The following is a 16883-nucleotide window of genomic DNA, read 5'->3' on the forward strand; positions in this document are numbered from 1 at the left end:
CAATCTCACCTCCCAGTCAAGCCTCACTTTATGTCGAAACGATTCTTGCTGGAAAAGGAAAAGAGAGGGTGACTAGTTCTTTTTCTTAGTCCGCGCAATTAAATGGTAGAGTCGTTACCGGAAGAAGCAGATACGAGGAAGAAGAGTTTCAAGGAGTGTAGTGAAACAAATAAACACACGAGAATGGAGGGAAGTCGAAATGAGCGCTCGGTCAATCAACAGTCGTGCAGGATCAAACGTCGAGACACCGGAAGGTCTCCGACGGCGTTGCATACCTTTGGTGTTCCAAGGTAGCGCTTCTTGAAGAGAAGCATCAGAGTTCCAGTCACTGGATAGCAAAACCTTAACGGAGAGAAAAGCCCTTCCTCTTTCCCTTCTCTTCGATTGGCCTTCCACTCTCGAGCCGGGCCTTCTTCTCTTCCAGCTCCTGGCGTTGGCGTTCCAGTTGGTCCTTCATCTCGCGATGTCGCGCGTATAATTCGTCCTCGCTCTGTTTCAGCTTGCTTTCCTTCTCTGCAACCTTCTGCTGGAAGACCATCTTCATCTCTGCCTCCATCTTGGCGAGTTTCTGCTCGTGCAAAGCACGCTCCTCCTCCTGCTTGACTGCTGGGTTGACCTCCTTGAACACGCTTGGGTCCTGGGCGACACCCATTTGGGTAAGCTTGTCGGACCGGTAGTTCTCGTAGAGCCAGTTGTTGGTGTGCTCCTTGAGCTCTTCCATGTGAGTGCGGATCAGCATCTGGCGCAGTTTGACAAAGTCGCAGTGTTCCTCGTTGTCGACCTCAATGACACCCCAAGGATAGCTACGGCCGCGCACTTTACGGCCATCTGCTGTGGTGACCTCGGTGTTGGCACCAACAACGGCGAAAGGAACTTTGGACATAATCTCTTGGTTCTCGGCAATGGTCTCCTCGTCGTCAAGCTCGTAGCGGGGTCCCTCGAAGATCTGAATCGAATGGTGCTGGATATCTGCAAGAATCTAATTGGGGTCACAGGATTAGTTACTGTTACTAATTCATGATCAATGAAAAGCGGGGCCCACTAACTCTCTGCTTGAAGAGGGAAATCTCCTCGTCGGTCAATGTGTCGGCCTTGGCAATGACAGGAATGAGGTTGACCTTGGTGTGCAGTCTACGCATGACCTCAATGTCGAGGGGCTTCAGCGAGTGACCGGTGGGCTGGATGAAATAGACACAGGCGTGAATACGGTTATCGACAATGTTTGTGCGGTTAACCTTGTTCTCCGCCTCCAAGTAGGCATCGTATCTCTGCTCGATGTTTTCGACGATAGGGCGCCACGAGTCATCGTTGTTGACAAAATCACCAAAGCCGGGAGTGTCGACCACTGTCAAGCGAAGACGGACGCCATTTTCCTCGATATCTGCGCTGATGGACTGGATAGAGACTGTCTTCGGGATGATGTCGTGACTCGGGCCGGTACGCTCCTTGGGGGGTAGAGGGAGGTGTTGAACAAAGTGTTGACGAGAGTGGACTTTCCAAGACCCGATTCACCTATCATCTGAAGTCAGTAATCCGTGATGGGCGCCTTTTCCTTTCGAAATCGGCTTCGCTTCCGAACACCATTCGGAGAGAACTTACCAACAACCATTACGTTGAAGTTGAATCCTTTGCGCACACTCTTGCGGTGCCATTGGTTGGGCAAATTGGCGAAACCAACGTAGCCAGTCAGTTTGCGGCGAACGACGTTCTTCATGTCCGTGGCAGCTTGAGCCACAGCTTTTGGATCCTTGGAGCTGACTGTCTGAGCGTTGCCGGCACCCATGGGGTTGCTACGCTCAACGTAAGGAGATCCTGGGCTGCTAGGTGCAGGTGATTCCTTGACAGACGCGGGAGTGCCATTGGCAGCAGAGGATGGTGAAGCTACATCATCCGAAGAAGAGTCAGCAAAGTTATATGGGGTTCGGGTTTCACTTCGAGACGGATAGGTCCCTGGCAGGAGAGAGGATAGTGAAAGGGTCTTCGGTCCCGGCTTCTGTTGCAACGAACTGAGGGTCGGGCTCGAAGATTCCAGTGGTAGATTCTCCTCCACAGTGGGATGCTCCGAGGCCACCAACATTGTTGTATTGTAGCACGTAGAACTCAGCAGGATGACAAGTGAGAATTGACGGGTAGTTGGCGGACAGATTGACACAAGAATGAAGCTCGATGCAAAAGAATATCGAAAGCGGGCTTACCCATTGTAAAAATTATCCGTTGATTCTAGAAGCGAGCGTGGGATGCGATCAAGATAGCGAGCGTCAAGAAGGAAGTTCCCCTGAATAGCGCCTTCTGAATTAGCAAACAGAGATTCCTACTGCACACAGCTAGGGGAAGGAGGGGCACAGAAGGGAGCAAGGGCAATAAGCAAATCGATGCCTCGGTCTCAAAGGTTTTGCAGAAGTAGGGAGGAGTTGCAGCCCCGGAAGTGCTATCTTAACTTACCACCGTTTCACTGGCAAAGGGTGAAATCAGTCAACCACGAGCAGACGACCGAGACCACGGTAAATAATAATCCCAATCAAGCTCAACGGCGGTGCGAAAAAAGGTAGACACAATAACTATTGTAGAAAATAAAGTACTATGAAGGGAAATTATTGAGTACAAATAAAAAGAAGGGGTCGTTGAACGAGAGAAGTAAAGCAACAATAATATGAAGAACCAGGGGAAACTGGGCCTGCGGAGAGTGATGGGGTGGAGGTCGAAGAAAGGTGGTCGCTGGAGCGAGCCATACTACTAACTAGACTAGATACTGCCAATCCGCCAAAGAAAGGGGCACTTCGCTCAATTAAGCAACATCTTAGCCTCAAGCACATACTCGTCCTGAGAAACAAAACAGCATTGATCTATCTAATCACTTTGGCCATAAATTTCTCGAAAATCGAGCAAAAGACTTATCACTTTATCATGTTCTACACAGCTTACCTCTCTGAAGGCTGGAGATATCCTTGCTTTGGTTATTGTCCCCGAGGACCTTGAACGTGTCCTGATAACTGAGACAAGATTTAGAACTTCAGAAAGACAGTGAACTTGCCCAACCAAGGACGGACAGCGCGATTCTGCACAAAAGACACGTCTGTACGGGCTGTATGGCATCGAGTGCGGACTTCTTTTATGTTGCTCCACAAGATTTGAAACCTCGAGCTAGATCCTACAGCTTTCAGAACCTTACTGTACCGTAAACGGAGTATATCTACGGAGCATGCTCCGACCATCAATAAGAGTTGGCTCTTATGATTAGCTTAGTGCATAAGATTGACTGATATCAAGAATTTCCCGCAATTTTGACAACATCCCATCAGTTCATCCATATCAAGCGTATGTACGATATAGCAAGCTATCTCTGTCTGGCTTCTTGACCTACGCCGTGCAATACCTTACTGATGGTACCGCGGTTACCTTTTCAAATCAGGGGTAAAAACAGCCTCCCTTGGAACTTCCCGTCGATTTTCGAACGGAAATTTAGCCACCGACCAATCATTAACTTGATGAGCGGCCTGAGGCAGGATGAGATTCCCACCGTGGATGACCATCAAATTGGGTTGGTAGAGTTGAAACCTGGGCAGTCAAGATTCATATTTTGATTGCTATGTACTCCGTATCCTTTGCGCAATGTTTTGCCAGATTCGAGGATACTCTGAGATCGGGATAGAGTCATCGAAGACAGGAAATTACCGATATGGTGCCATCATCAATGTATATCCAGGTCATATTCCGGGTTATTTAAGGCATACAGAACTATTCCGTTGGCAGCACAGACGGTGAAGCAGCATATCAGTAATCTTCCAATGTAGTGCAGACCTGCAGGCAGGTCTTGAGACCACTTGATATTGGACGGAACATGATAGCATAATTGAACGATACGAGTCAGGTTGGATGCAATAGCCTAGAAGGGCAGATTTACTAGGTAGTGCTTGATCGAGGATAAAAAGCCCTGGATGCAAAGAAGAGGTAGCGCTTCGCACAATCACAAGGCCAGAGAACTGACCGCTGGTTCTACTAATGTAGCTTTACCGAGATCTACATGGCATTATTCATCGCTGAGGTACATTGTTCATCGTAGACCTATGAGCCGATGGATTATGACCAACATGGACGCGCTTTAATGCATATCCATGAAATTTCTCGCAACATTAGGTATCCGACTAATGAGTCTACCTCTGTCCGAAGCGATAGACCGAATCCTGTTTGGGATAAGGGTCTTTGTGCCGGGTTAATTTCAATAGTCGTGCCACAGACGGAGAGCTGACGCGATAGACGATTGCTTATGCGACACATCAGAACTCAAAGTGAGCTCAAGCAACAGTGACCGGAGCCTTCACTAAGAGATCTCTGTATTTGCAATTAAAGAGTAGACTATCTATATATCTAGATATTGGCTTAACATCGAGAGTCGTACTTCATTAAGATTCAACGTAGATTACCATGACAGTTTGTAGATTGATGGTACAGCATTTCTGTGAAGGGAAAGAGAGTTCGCTTCCAAGTGTATTCACTACACAATTAGGGTCAGAAGTATGTCGATTTTGTCCAGAACAAACCAAACTACTTCCCAATCTTGCTCTTTTTCTTGGGTCGTTCCTCTTCCTCTGACATGTCCACATCTTCCTCATCGTCGCCGGCGTCCGAAGCGTCATCCATCTCTGCGTCACTTGCGCTGCCGCTGCTTTCGTGCTCAGAATCAAATTCTTCGGCAACATCTGATTCAGAGTCTGCCTGGAAGTCTTCGTCAACAGATTCTTCATCCTCATCTGCTGAGCCGCGATCGGCCCGCCCGCCATCCTCATCACTAGACATCATGTCGTCGTTGTCAAGGGCAGCGGCAATAAGTGCCGAGGTCTGTTGCAATATATTAGCATCTAATGACCAGAAAGTTGTCGGTTGTTGTCGGAGTAGACATACATCATCTGACATCTCGTTCTTGAACCGAATGTTCTTGGCCTTGAAGAATTCCTCAAGTGGCTGTTGTTCCTCACTGTGGTAGGTATTAGTGACACTAGTGGCATGTAGTTCTGGAAATGGCATACCGGTTGATGTTACTAAACTGGTGTTCACCCATTCCAGCCTTCAATGTGACCGTAATATCGAATGTTCTACTTGCGGACACGGCGCCACCAACACGGGACATGGTGATAACAGCAATATTCTCAATCTGCACGTAAGTAGCGGGCTTGGGTACGAAAATCAAGCTCTTGTCCAAGAAGTACAAAAGACCTTCGTTGGCTTTGATCGAGCATTTGACTCCGCTGTGTCCGTGGTGGCTATTGCACGTAGTCAGCACGGGTCAGGCGAACTGCCAAGGATAAGTATGACTGACCTGACAAAGTCCTTTGATGGCATGATGACTTTCTTGCCAGACAGGCCACGGAAGATCTTGGTGACGACTTGATGAATCGGCTCTTCGTAGCGTGGTTCCAGCTTATCCTTGTAGCGGGATTCCAATAGTTCTCTACAGATAATTAGTTCCAAGTTCGACGTCAAAAAAATCTTTCGGGGAGAACTGACTCTGTCATATTGAGCTCCAGGCTGATTTCTTCATCGAGCTTCAACTGCATGACAAGGAAAGGATACCGAGTCTGACCTTGCCGTAGAGGAGGGTCAAGGCCTAATACAATGAGTGTGTGCATCTCGTCGTTCTTAGGAAGCAGGAAGAATTTCTTGATAGAGGCGTATTGAATCTTATAGTCGTATGTTTTGCCGCGAAGTCGGAACGACGATTCGTACATGTCGATATCAAAGCGACCTCTGCAGAGTTCCTTAGCACGCAACGGCGGGAAAGCGCGTTCAACAAAGAGACGTACCTGGGTGTAAGATGAAGGACATCAAGAAACGTAGCAAAAGTGTCACCGGCGACATCGCCAATCTCTGCCTTCTCCATAAGAGTTTCATAGAAAAGGTTGGCCGCATTCTGTTCCTCGCCTTCTTCCTCTTCTTCTTCTCCATTCTCCTCATCATTTTCTGTCTTAATGCCCTTCTCTGTCTTGACTGCCGTCCCCGGGATGTAGAAACGCATCTCGACTAACTCATCCGGACCCGCGGCAGCTTTCCGACCGCGGTTCTTTGTGCTTCCAGAAGGTTGGGCATTGGCGTCGCCGTCTGATGTGAGAGCGAACTCGACTGCGACCTCATTCTTTCCTGCCAGGTTTGTGTTCGAGATTTCCGAATACGGGATTTCAAATGCAGGTCGATTCTGAACGCTGAAAGCGAGTTCTGCCTTTGTAAATTCTGCTTTACCCCAATTCCACCCTCGTAGTGCATGCTCGCGGTTCTCAACATTGATGCCGTACCAAATCTTGAACGCCTTGCTCAATCGTTCAAAGTCCTATTCAAAACCCGCATAGTCAATAAAAGAGTCCCCAGATCTACCATTAAGGTTGGTTTTCGCCACGAGTCCTACCTCTTGGTCAAATCCGTCTAATTGAATCACACCCGATGAGCGTGATAGGATTTTCAGCTCATATCCCTTCGCTGCCCGGCTCCATTGAGCTGCTCCGATATTGTTGCTATCAAGCGTGAACGTATCGCCTCCGCCAGAAGGACGCCATCCCAAACCACTCTCAGCGAGCTTGCATTTTCCGGGCTGTTTTGAGAGGTCGAGGTAGATGTTGTCAAAGGCCTCCCTATGAACGAGATGAGTATAACGAGTCAAGGAGAAGGAGTGCGACAAAGGTAGCCCACATTGTGGAGGGTGTTTAGAGCAATTCGCTCTTGAACGTAAATTCACAATTCCTGATTTTGGCGTCAACAACGAAGAGAGAACAAAATCGCGATACTGTATCTGGTGATGAAAGTGTAGTCAGAGGTCAAATAGCTATCAGCTGCAGAGCTTCACTTTGAGATGTGCCCTTTTTTGGAGTTTGGACTTTCGCGTTGCGCGCGGCAGTCGGCAACTCCAACGCGGTTCTCATTTAAGTTGGCGCCACTTCTTGCGCTGCAAACTCGCTGCCTCAGGCTCCACTAAATACTCAGCCACAGGTACCCTCGCTCTCCCACAAATGTTCTATCCATGATTTGATACGCCCAAATAATTCGCTTTCTTTCATGAAAACAGCTCATCCAACGATTTAGGATAACCACAGGATTGCTGGGTCACAACCCGATAGCTGACAACGGCACTGTGGAACAAGAAACCCTATGTCAAATGATTCGAGCTATCTAAACAAATATATGCTATGGCCATCAGGGGCATGCATCAACTCCTGGGTTCATGACGGGGGTATGTCCGCTCAAGCTGCGGCGAGTCCTTCGTGCAGAGCGCTTCGAAATCAATTTTGATCAGCGCGCTGATCAGATAGAAGCCTCATACCCCAGCACCTTGCCATGCTCATCATGTTATGTCTGGCAACCAGCCGAGCTACTGCCACACAAACTCCCGGACTACAGCTATCACAACTGGGAAATCAGTAAACTGCACTCATCGTCACTGATGAGAATAAACAAGGCAACGTGACTTTCGTCCTACGTCTGTCAGCCCTCTCAATCGACGTTATGAACCACGGCATCCTGGATTTTTCGCCCGGCGCAATTGTTCAGTTTTATCCCAAGGAGGGTATGTCCTTGACATGCCACTATTTAAGCTCTCAGTACAGAGAATGCTACGTTATCAAGCAGCCAGAGATCCTGACTACTCACTGGTCCCATCTTAGAGGCGAAGAGCTACCGAGGCAGCGGGCCTTCTAATAGACCCATCATATGGCAAAGCTTCTGCTTGGGTGCAACAGAACACTGGGACCTTCTGATAGACGCGAATCTAAACTACATGCCGGGCGGAAGTTCCTAGTAGAGGGACAACTCCAGGCAGGGGCTAAAACTGGACCAGGTCAGGATGACGATAATATCTGGACTGTGGCTGAAAGCTATCATACATGGCAAGCTTTGGATGAGTCGCAATTGTCAACCATCACACACTACTCCAAAAGTTCTCACTCACAAGGTTATATCAAATTTCCACGTAGCCCCCTATGCAGTTATCACAGGACGGCTCTCGTGGCATGGCGAGGTATGTCTCTAGCTCTCGCACCATGGTCAAATTGAAATAGCAGCCTACCTCCATCCCCTCCACAACTCTCCGAGTTCCACATGCGCAGAAAAGTTCATATAGCCGGGTTCCTGCAAATTATGCTTAGTACTACATTTGACTTGCTGCCGGAAATGATTATAATTCCTGGAATCTTTTAGTCATGATCTGCTGGGTCAATCTCCTGATTGTTGCGCAGTTCCCACCCACCCTCTCAACAGATTACCCCAACAACATCAACACTAATATCAGGTTTGAAATGAACGACGTCGATATTGACTTCGATTATTGTTTGCAAGGATGCAAAACAATGGCGTGTCCAAATGCAAGACTTAGCAGTCTCTTTGTTCAACTTCCCAACGAGTCATTAATCGTATTATCGCCTGAACCTAACCAGTCACTACTTATTCGTTAACCACCCTGAAGATTTTCTTCTTTTTCCTGACATTCTTCCTCGAACAAATAGATGGATCAACAATTTCTACGACGAACACAATGATCTCTGATGACGTCCAGGGCCCCGAGGCCAGGCCCGATGATGGCACCACTGACCACGCCCCCATGCGGAAGAGTAAGAGTACTACCGCCAGAACAGCGCATATCACTGAGCAGCCCGTGACATGGTCAAACTGGCATCAACATATCAATTGGTTGAACTGTTTCTTCATTCTTTTTGTTCCTCTTCTGGGCTGTATTGGGGCCTACTGGACCCCTCTACATCCACGCACAGCCCTCTTTGCGCTTGTATACTACTTTAATGCAGGTCTGGGCGTTACTGCTGGTAAACGCCTTCCTTCCCACGTTTTATTCGCCTCTCCCTTCCTTGTCAATGATGAGATCGCTGACTTTTGCAGGGTATCACCGATGCTGGGCCCATTGTTCGTATAAAGCCGCCCTCCCATTAAAGCTTTACTTGGCCGCCGTCGGCGTCGCTGCGGGCCAGGGCTCGATCCGCTGGTGGGCGCGTGGCCACCGAGCTCACCATCGCTACACGGACACAGAGAAGGACCCATACTCAGTCCGGAAAGGGTTGTTATATTCGCACATCGGATGGCTCGTTATGAAGCAAAACTACAAGAAAGTTGGCCGCACCGATGTCACAGATCTCGACGCGGATCCTGTGGTGGTCTGGCAGCATAAGCACTATATAAAATCCGCCCTGTTCATGACCTTAATCCTTCCGACTCTGTTGTGTGGTTTGGGATGGGGTGATTGGCAGGGTGGGTTCGTATATGCTGGGATTCTCCGCGTTTTCTTTATCCAACAAGCCACCTTCTGTGTCAATTCACTGGCTCATTGGCTGGGTGAGCAGCCGTTCGATGACCGTAATTCTCCGCGGGATCATGTCATCACAGCCCTGGTGACCTTAGGTGAAGGGTATCATAATTTTCATCATGAATTCCCTTCCGACTACCGCAATGCGATTCAATGGTGGCAGTACGACCCGACCAAGTGGATGATCTGGATCTGGGAACAGCTTGGGCTCGCCTACGATCTCAAGCAGTTTCGCTACAATGAGATTGAAAAAGGACGACTGCAGCAGCTGCAGAAGAAGGTGGACCAGAAACGCCAAACATTAGATTGGGGCATTCCCCTCGAACAACTTCCTGTGCTGGATTGGGATGAGTTTGCTACTAAGTCGAAGTCGACTAACAAGGCACTGGTGGCCATTGGTGGCGTTATTCATGATGTCTCCGACTTCATCAAGGAGCATCCAGGAGGCAAGTCATTCATCTCATCGGCCATCGGAAAGGACGCCACTGCTATGTTCAACGGAGGGGTCTATCAGCACTCCAATGCCGCCCATAATCTGCTATCAACGATGCGCGTTGGAATCCTCCGCGGTGGATGTGAAGTAGAGCAGTGGAAGTATGTCACACCTGAGGGTAAACGACCCCTGGGAATTGGCTCGGAGCAGCCGCAGGTTGATCATGCTGAAAACCCCAGGTGAAAGCGGTGCAGTCAATTCAAATCGACAGTGGTTCATAACTCTGGGTAGACCGGCGGCTACAAAAGGACAACATTAATCTTTAGAGTTGTAGATAGCATACTCTCGCTCAAGAGCCTATCCATACTCTCCCACTCCTTATTAAGGCCACATGCGCTTGTACCACGACAGCTTGGTAGAAGTCGTGTGACTACCTCGATTCCAAGTTTGAAGTAGCTAGGTAGCATATGCATAGGTAATTTTGTGTTTACTTCAGTACACAACCGCAGTACCTATGCACAACTTTCTGGCTCATCTTATGTCCTTGATTGGCAACGACCAGATAAGTGACCATGGATGATGATCATTCCAGAATCTACCATGGTACTGTTTTCTAGTATAGTGTACTATTACATCGCAAGGTTTTGACACAGCCCGGATGCAAAAATGGCGAAGACAAACCATCACAGGATCATCCTCATAATGATCGCCCATTGTTTCATGTCATGAAACTCAAACGACAACGATGATCCCTGCACCGTGCTGTGTGCTTAATTGAGGGAGTTCGATACTGCTAGGAATGACGAGTTGACCCCTTGACAATAATGTCATCATTATTATTATTCAACTTATACCCCTAGAATCCTACATGAACAGTTAAAAGAGTCATAGTATTTAGCAGATCCCTGATACGTCATCGACTATATTCAGTGGTCTGGCCACTTGATACTAATATGAAGCCAATGATACTATGAATAGCATTTAGCGTCGAGGTTTGTCCATTAGCAAGGAACCTTACCAGTTCCCAAACTCGATACCGTAGGCACACCAGTAAATGTGAGGTAGCCGGCCTCAAGTACTGCACATATTTATTAATCTTAATCTCACGGTCATTATTGTCGTGCCTTACTTCGAGCAATAAGCAAGACCGAGCATCAAACTTTCTTAAACCAAATATACTGAGGTACGTAGTAGTATTTGTACAGCCCAGTCTGTCCACCGGAGGGATTCATCCATCCTGCCTCATTATTATTACATGGCTCCCATCCATCGCGATTCTGTGACTGGCTACCTAGAGTCTTAGACTCCTTAGGTACCTTAGATAGACGGCCGTGGCTGGTAAACAGTCGAGACGTGTCTTACATACCGGACCACCTCAACCTAACTTAACTGTGTTTCGAAGTGGGCCGCTTAAATGAGGTACGACCGTACGACTACCAAGACGGCCCGCAGTAAGTCGACCTAGGCTTTTTCGAGTAAGGGGTGTAATAATCGATTCCAAGTACCTTAGGCACCTGAAAACTAAGGTAACGGGAACACCACCGCCATGAGCAAGACTTCAAGTCTTCGAGCAAACGAGCCCTGCCATGTCATAATATTCCTTCGCATCATCCAACTTCATTCAGTCATTCGTTAACCTTCTTATCCTGCCCATTTTTATTCATGCATTGAGTTTTTTCCTTCTTGAGAACACGAAGTTCTATTCGTTCATTACCTATCACTGTCTTTTCTATCCCCCTTTTAGCACATTATTCGTATTCCTCACTTCCACTCTTTTCCGAGTCTCTCCTTTGCCAGCCTCTTGCATGACTTTGGGTGGAGGAATTTGAGCTCATTATATAGAACTCATCTTCATTCTCCGCCTAGTCAGCTTTTTCTTTTTTCTTACATACACCTTGGGCCAGGATTTCTGCAACAAAATTCAGGGCGATCATTGTCTCTCTCGCCTGTCGTCGCGCCCCTAAACAATGAGGGCTGCCTCACTGTCTGGGCCTGCGACGGCTGGTTTTTCGTACGCCCTCCTATTGAACTTTTTGACGGTTTTTCAAGCAGTTCCTACTGTGGGACTATCATTTACTTCGGTTTCGGAACCTCAGTTGGATCTGTCGCCTTTAGGCCGAGTCGCTTTTACAGGAGATTTCGATGCTGTGTCAATTTATTCGTATACCGAACAATCGAAGACAGCTTCGGTCCACGATGCCGGACAATCGATTCTGACACCACTTCCAAATGGCGGGCTTACAGCGCTTTCGTCCTCCGATGCCCAGATTCGTGCAATGTGCGCATTCACGCGAAAGGATGGAACCTATGAGGGTATCTTTGTCGGAGGGAACTTCACTAAGCTAGGCGGCGTTGAAACCAAGGGTGCGGCGCTATACAAGCCTGACTCCAACAAAGTTACAGCTTTGCCTGGTCTTTCAGGGTCGGTCTCGGCGTTGCTGTGCGACCAGGAGACCAACAGTGTCTACGTCGGTGGTTACTTCAAATACGAGAACACATCGAACGCGGTCGCTTGGGTCGGAGGCGAAGGCTGGAAGACACTGCCCTTCGATGGGCTCAATGGGCCGGTGGAATCCATCCTGAAGAATGACGATGGTCATTTAATTTTCGCTGGATCATTCGATGGCGTCGGCAATTCCACATCTTCCAAGAAGAAGGAGCAGATTGTCAACCTCCAAGGTGCCACAATTACCTCCGATGCAGTCTCGTCGAGATCAGGCTACAGTGACCCGAGGAATGTTATCTGCCAAACCAGTGGCGAGGACGGCGAAGGAAAGACCTGGTTGCTTGCTGATACCTCGCCAGGCTTCTGGCGAGCAGATATGGGTTTCGAGTACAGACCAACTAAACTCCGTCTGTACAATACCCATTTCGAGGGCAGGGGCACCAAAACCTTCCTGTTCAGAAGGCTTCCGGACAATGGCATCATGAACTTCACATACACAGATCCCGACACTGGCTACGACGTTCATTGCGACTCTACTTGCCCCCTGTCCGACAGCGCAGAGGAGAAATACCGTGACTTCGAATTTGTGAATGTCGTGGGCATGAGCGGATTCCAAATTGAAATCTCCGACTGGTATGGATCTGGTGCCGGATTGAATGGAATTGAGCTTTTTCAGGAAGGTGAGTCATTTCATAAATATGTTTTGTCAATGGTTTGTGCCTTACTGAAACCGAATATGACAGAAATCTTCACTTATGCCGTGGATGCGTTTAACGAGCCGACATGTGCAAGCATCGAGTATCCTTCCAAAGCAACCCGGACGGGCTCTTGGTCGACAACGGAGTCCGGGCAGAGTTCATCCAAGTACTTAACGGCTCATGTCACCGATTCCACTGCAGACAGCACTTCTGTGGTCTTTGAGCCCGACGTCAAACAGTCCGGAAACTATAGTATTCTTCTTTACACCCCTGGGTGCATCCAAGATGGAACCTGTGGTTCACGCGGTATCGTCAACGTGACAGCCACTGTTACAACGGATTCCGATGAGCCTATTCAGACTGTCATCCACCAAACCAATCTCTACGAGAAGTACGATACCATCTACACCGGTCATGTCGATGCCAGCGGTAGTTCGTTTCGTCCACAGGTGAAGCTGACTCCGGTGGCCGGCCAAGGAGACATCGCGGTAGTAGCATCAAGGGTCAAGTTTATGCTCACGAATGCATCAAACAATTCAACAAGTGGAGACTTGAATGGACTTTTTGAATATGATCCCACTTCCAAGGATACAAGCGCGAATCTGACACAATCTGCCGTGAATAAAGCGGGGTTACAACTTGACTCTGGCGCGTCTGTGAAGACTTTGGCCAAGCATGACAATAGAATCTATGCTGGGGGAAATTTCTCAGATTCTTCCATTCACAATGTCATGTTTTTCGGTGATGGAAATGCAACTGCAATGACTGGGGGTGGTTTGGATTCTGAAGTCACATCGATGGCGGTTCTGGACGACTTCCTCTACGTGGGAGGAAACTTTACCGATACATCTGATGGCGACAATCCGAACCTCAAACACGTCGCAGCTTATTCTTTCGATACTAAAACCTGGTCAGCTCTGGGCGGTGGTGTTAACGGCCCTGTCAACCGGATAATACCTTTACAGTTGAACGTCTCCATGGATTTCAATGAGACTGTGGTTGGGGTGAGCGGTGGTTTCAGCCGAATACTCTCGTTTGGCAATGAATCAGCGTCCGATGTATCTGGGTTTGCTGTGTGGGTCCCCTCGCGCAAAAACTGGCTTCAAAATCTCAACGTCAGCCAAATCGAGTACACCGGGCAATTAGCCGCTTACGCCAAACATGAAAACACAACTATTCTCGCAGGCAATCTAGCTTCAGGCGGTATTGCAGCGGCAGGCGCTGTGGCGCTGCTTTATAATGACGGGATGGCTCTGGACCCCTTGTTGACAAAGGTGGGCGGAACTAATACCAGTGCTGGGACATTCACCGGTACTTATGATACAAATTCTGGCCGCAATCTTACTATTCTTGGAGGTCATTTCACCACTATCGCCAGCGATGGTTCTTCGGTCCAAAATCTCGCTATTCTGAATGGCGCTGACAATACCATTCGCGGCATTGGCTCGGGGCTCGACAGCAATTCCACCTTTTTAGCCTTGACCGTCTCAGGCGATACCCTGTTTGCAGGTGGGAATGTTACCGGAACCGTGGGCAATTCCATGATTAATGGGTTCGTGGCATACAACTTGATGAACGAGTCGTTCGTTGAGAATGTGCCTCCCCCATTTACCGGGAAAGACGTCTCGGTCAATGCAATAGCTGCCCGCCCTGGAACCAGCGAAGTCTATTTCGGAGGCAGTTTCCAAACTGCTGGAGCGCTGCCTTGCCCCGCCGTCTGTTTTTATGATACAACCGAGGCACAGTGGACTCGACCAGGCGTGACTCTATATGGTAACGTCTTGGCACTCAAGTGGATCAGCAACAAGCAATTGATTGCCGTTGGAAACCTGACTGTTTCGGGAAATCAGATTGCCGTCGCGACCTACAATCCTAAAGATCAGAGCTGGGAGCCGTTGGCCGGGACCTCTACGGCTGACATTCTTGGCACTGTCACAGCTTTTACTCCTGCCAACACGGACGTTTCGAGATTCTGGCTTGCTGGAGAATCGAAGAATGGCTCTTCTTTCCTCGCAAGTTACGATGGATCTAATCTCCACTTCGCTGGAGGCATTTTCGGCGAAGGCACGACCATACGCAGCCTTGAGATCCTCCCTCTGTCCCAGAAGCATCGTGATATTTCTGTTCTCAATGATGACCAGACCCTGCTGATTACAGGACAACTTGTGATTCCGGATTTCGGCAATGCATCCGCTGCCCTATTCAACGGAACCGACCTGACTCCGTTCCTCCTGTCCTCGAAGTGGAATGGCCAGTCGGGCAGTATGTCTCAATTGTTCTACGAGAACAAGAATCCTTACACTAGTGGTGGTCAGTAGTACACATGGGGCTTATCTAGGCAATTAGTCACATATGCTAACTCTTGCCACAGGCCATCACCACTCGAACGGAATAGTGGTCCTCGTAGCTTTCTGCTGCGCTCTGGGTTGCGTGTTCCTGATTGTCATTGCCGGAGTTATCTTCAACAAGATTCAGCGGCGCCGCCAGGGCTATATGCGCGCCCCCCAAGCATATGGAACTGACCGGCCGTCGACCATGCGACGGGTTCCTCCGGAATACCTGTTCAACACGCTCAAGCATCCGAACCCAGGTACACCAGTGTTATGAGTCAAGATCCGGACTCGATGAAATTTGTCCATAATTGAGAAAACGACTCGAAAACATCATGTCTTGATTCTCTGGTACCTTCAGAAAGGCGTTCGTGGGAAGCGTCTATTGCTTTATACCCTAATTAATGTGTCTTCGATTTTTCTACTGATAATGTGGATTTCTAATTCTCCGCTGGCCAGGTCTTGTCAGATCTCATACCAGCCTTCTTTTCCTGCCGATTCCTCTATCATCTTTGCTTACCATTGGTCAGGCCAGGCATGTTGCGCTGGCGGTGGCAAAATCGATTGAGATCGGATATGCTATTTGGTGCTATCTCATTCTGAGCTCTACCTTAGTCTTTAGCTGCTTCGTTGCGCGGGGTTGGCATGTCCTCACCCTTAGCACGCTCTATCATGTTTCACTAGATGGACATAAATATATCCCGCGCGAGATCGCGGTAATGGAATGATACGGAATTCTTCCTCGTTTCTTAGCGCCTTATTTCTTCTATCAGTTCGTAGCTTTATCCAAGGGGACTATTCATTGCATTCGTCATATACGATCTTGGTGACTGTCCTACTGTCCATAATAGACTCCCCAGCAGTCGAGCGGTCTGGCTTCTGGTCCCTTGGAAGAAGATGACACAAAGATTAGCACAAGGGTACCACAGACGCAATTTTTCTTTGAAAGCCTAGTGGTTCGAGTCTCAACCTCCTTTCTTCTTTAAAGAGAACCAGTATTGCTACCACCGCACCATTTCTCAAACTCATGCTTTCCCCCGTTGAGATCAAATGCTTGATATGATTCAGAATGCCGTTTGGAATGTTAATTGCATCTTGATTGAATGAATGCCTTGGTAACACAATGGGAACTCTCTTTCAAGTTCTCATGTGCCATCCTCTTGCGTCAGTCCAAGAATTATGTTGATCCTGCCCTGAAGCCATTCTGAATGGCAGCTTATGATATATTTTTGTTTATATGGAAGCCATATTATTCAGTTCGCGCGACCCACTCGGCGGTCACCACTCCCCTTCCTTTTCCTAGGCGTCGGCGGATCGATTCGCATTTCAACCTTCCTTTCGCCCTTCAGTAGTTTTAAACATGGCTTCGTTCGTTTGACAGCGTGTGTTAACTGTGAAGGAGACAGGGTAGATTATATTAGAAGATGCCATGGCACTTCAATTCCCGCAAATGGAGTACTGTAGGAGCCTCAGGCGGAAAAAGGATCCCGCGAAGTGTTCCGATCTCAAGTGACACTCCGGACAGTCTCTCCTCTTCGGTCGGTCGGCATTTAATCTTAGTCTCCCAGGCTGTCATGGGGGAATTGGGGTCAGTCGGGGGGAACTTAGAGCCCTGTGCGATCCCCGGCCACAATTTGGAACCCCGCTTTCTCTCCCTCCCGTTCTTTTTCGTTCCCCGTGACCTAAC

General features: G+C 48.5%; 4 protein-coding genes across 4 annotated transcripts; 2 read left to right on the forward strand and 2 right to left on the reverse strand.

Annotated features, from left to right (window-relative positions):
- Nucleotides 1–138: 138 nt before the first annotated feature.
- Nucleotides 139–2077, reverse strand: aspB (septin AspB; the record flags this gene model as incomplete). Its single annotated transcript, XM_024830855.1, has 4 exons — nucleotides 139–979; nucleotides 1047–1445; nucleotides 1484–1512; nucleotides 1600–2077. The coding sequence occupies 4 exons, from the start codon at nucleotides 2075–2077 to the stop codon at nucleotides 344–346; spliced, it is 1542 nt and encodes a 513-aa protein (XP_024679286.1). The 3' UTR covers nucleotides 139–343.
- A 2307-nt stretch (nucleotides 2078–4384) lies between these two features.
- Nucleotides 4385–6867, reverse strand: P174DRAFT_444455 (FACT complex subunit POB3). Its single transcript, XM_024828088.1, has 8 exons — nucleotides 6676–6867; nucleotides 6395–6617; nucleotides 5799–6319; nucleotides 5503–5742; nucleotides 5315–5446; nucleotides 5025–5258; nucleotides 4900–4972; nucleotides 4385–4836 (listed from the first exon to the last, which is right to left on the reverse strand). Coding segments are annotated over exons 1-8 (1719 nt in total). The 5' UTR covers nucleotides 6678–6867; the 3' UTR covers nucleotides 4385–4542.
- Nucleotides 6868–8256: 1389 nt separating this feature from the next.
- On the forward strand, nucleotides 8257–10037 carry P174DRAFT_444457 (acyl-CoA desaturase). Its single transcript, XM_024828089.1, has 2 exons — nucleotides 8257–8795; nucleotides 8869–10037. Exons 1-2 carry the CDS (start codon nucleotides 8510–8512, stop codon nucleotides 9963–9965), a joined length of 1383 nt encoding a protein of 460 aa, XP_024679288.1. The 5' UTR covers nucleotides 8257–8509; the 3' UTR covers nucleotides 9966–10037.
- A 1652-nt stretch (nucleotides 10038–11689) lies between these two features.
- Nucleotides 11690–15473, forward strand: P174DRAFT_462873 (putative cellular morphogenesis protein (Rax2); the record flags this gene model as incomplete). The annotated part of the gene is made up of 3 exons (XM_024830185.1): nucleotides 11690–12848; nucleotides 12912–15176; nucleotides 15238–15473. 3 exons carry the CDS (start codon nucleotides 11690–11692, stop codon nucleotides 15471–15473), a joined length of 3660 nt encoding a protein of 1219 aa, XP_024679289.1.
- Nucleotides 15474–16883: the final 1410 nt, after the last annotated feature.

This window comes from Aspergillus novofumigatus, assembly GCF_002847465.1.
Source record: "Aspergillus novofumigatus IBT 16806 chromosome Unknown P174scaffold_7, whole genome shotgun sequence".
Taxonomy (NCBI): Eukaryota; Fungi; Ascomycota; class Eurotiomycetes; order Eurotiales; family Aspergillaceae; genus Aspergillus; species Aspergillus novofumigatus.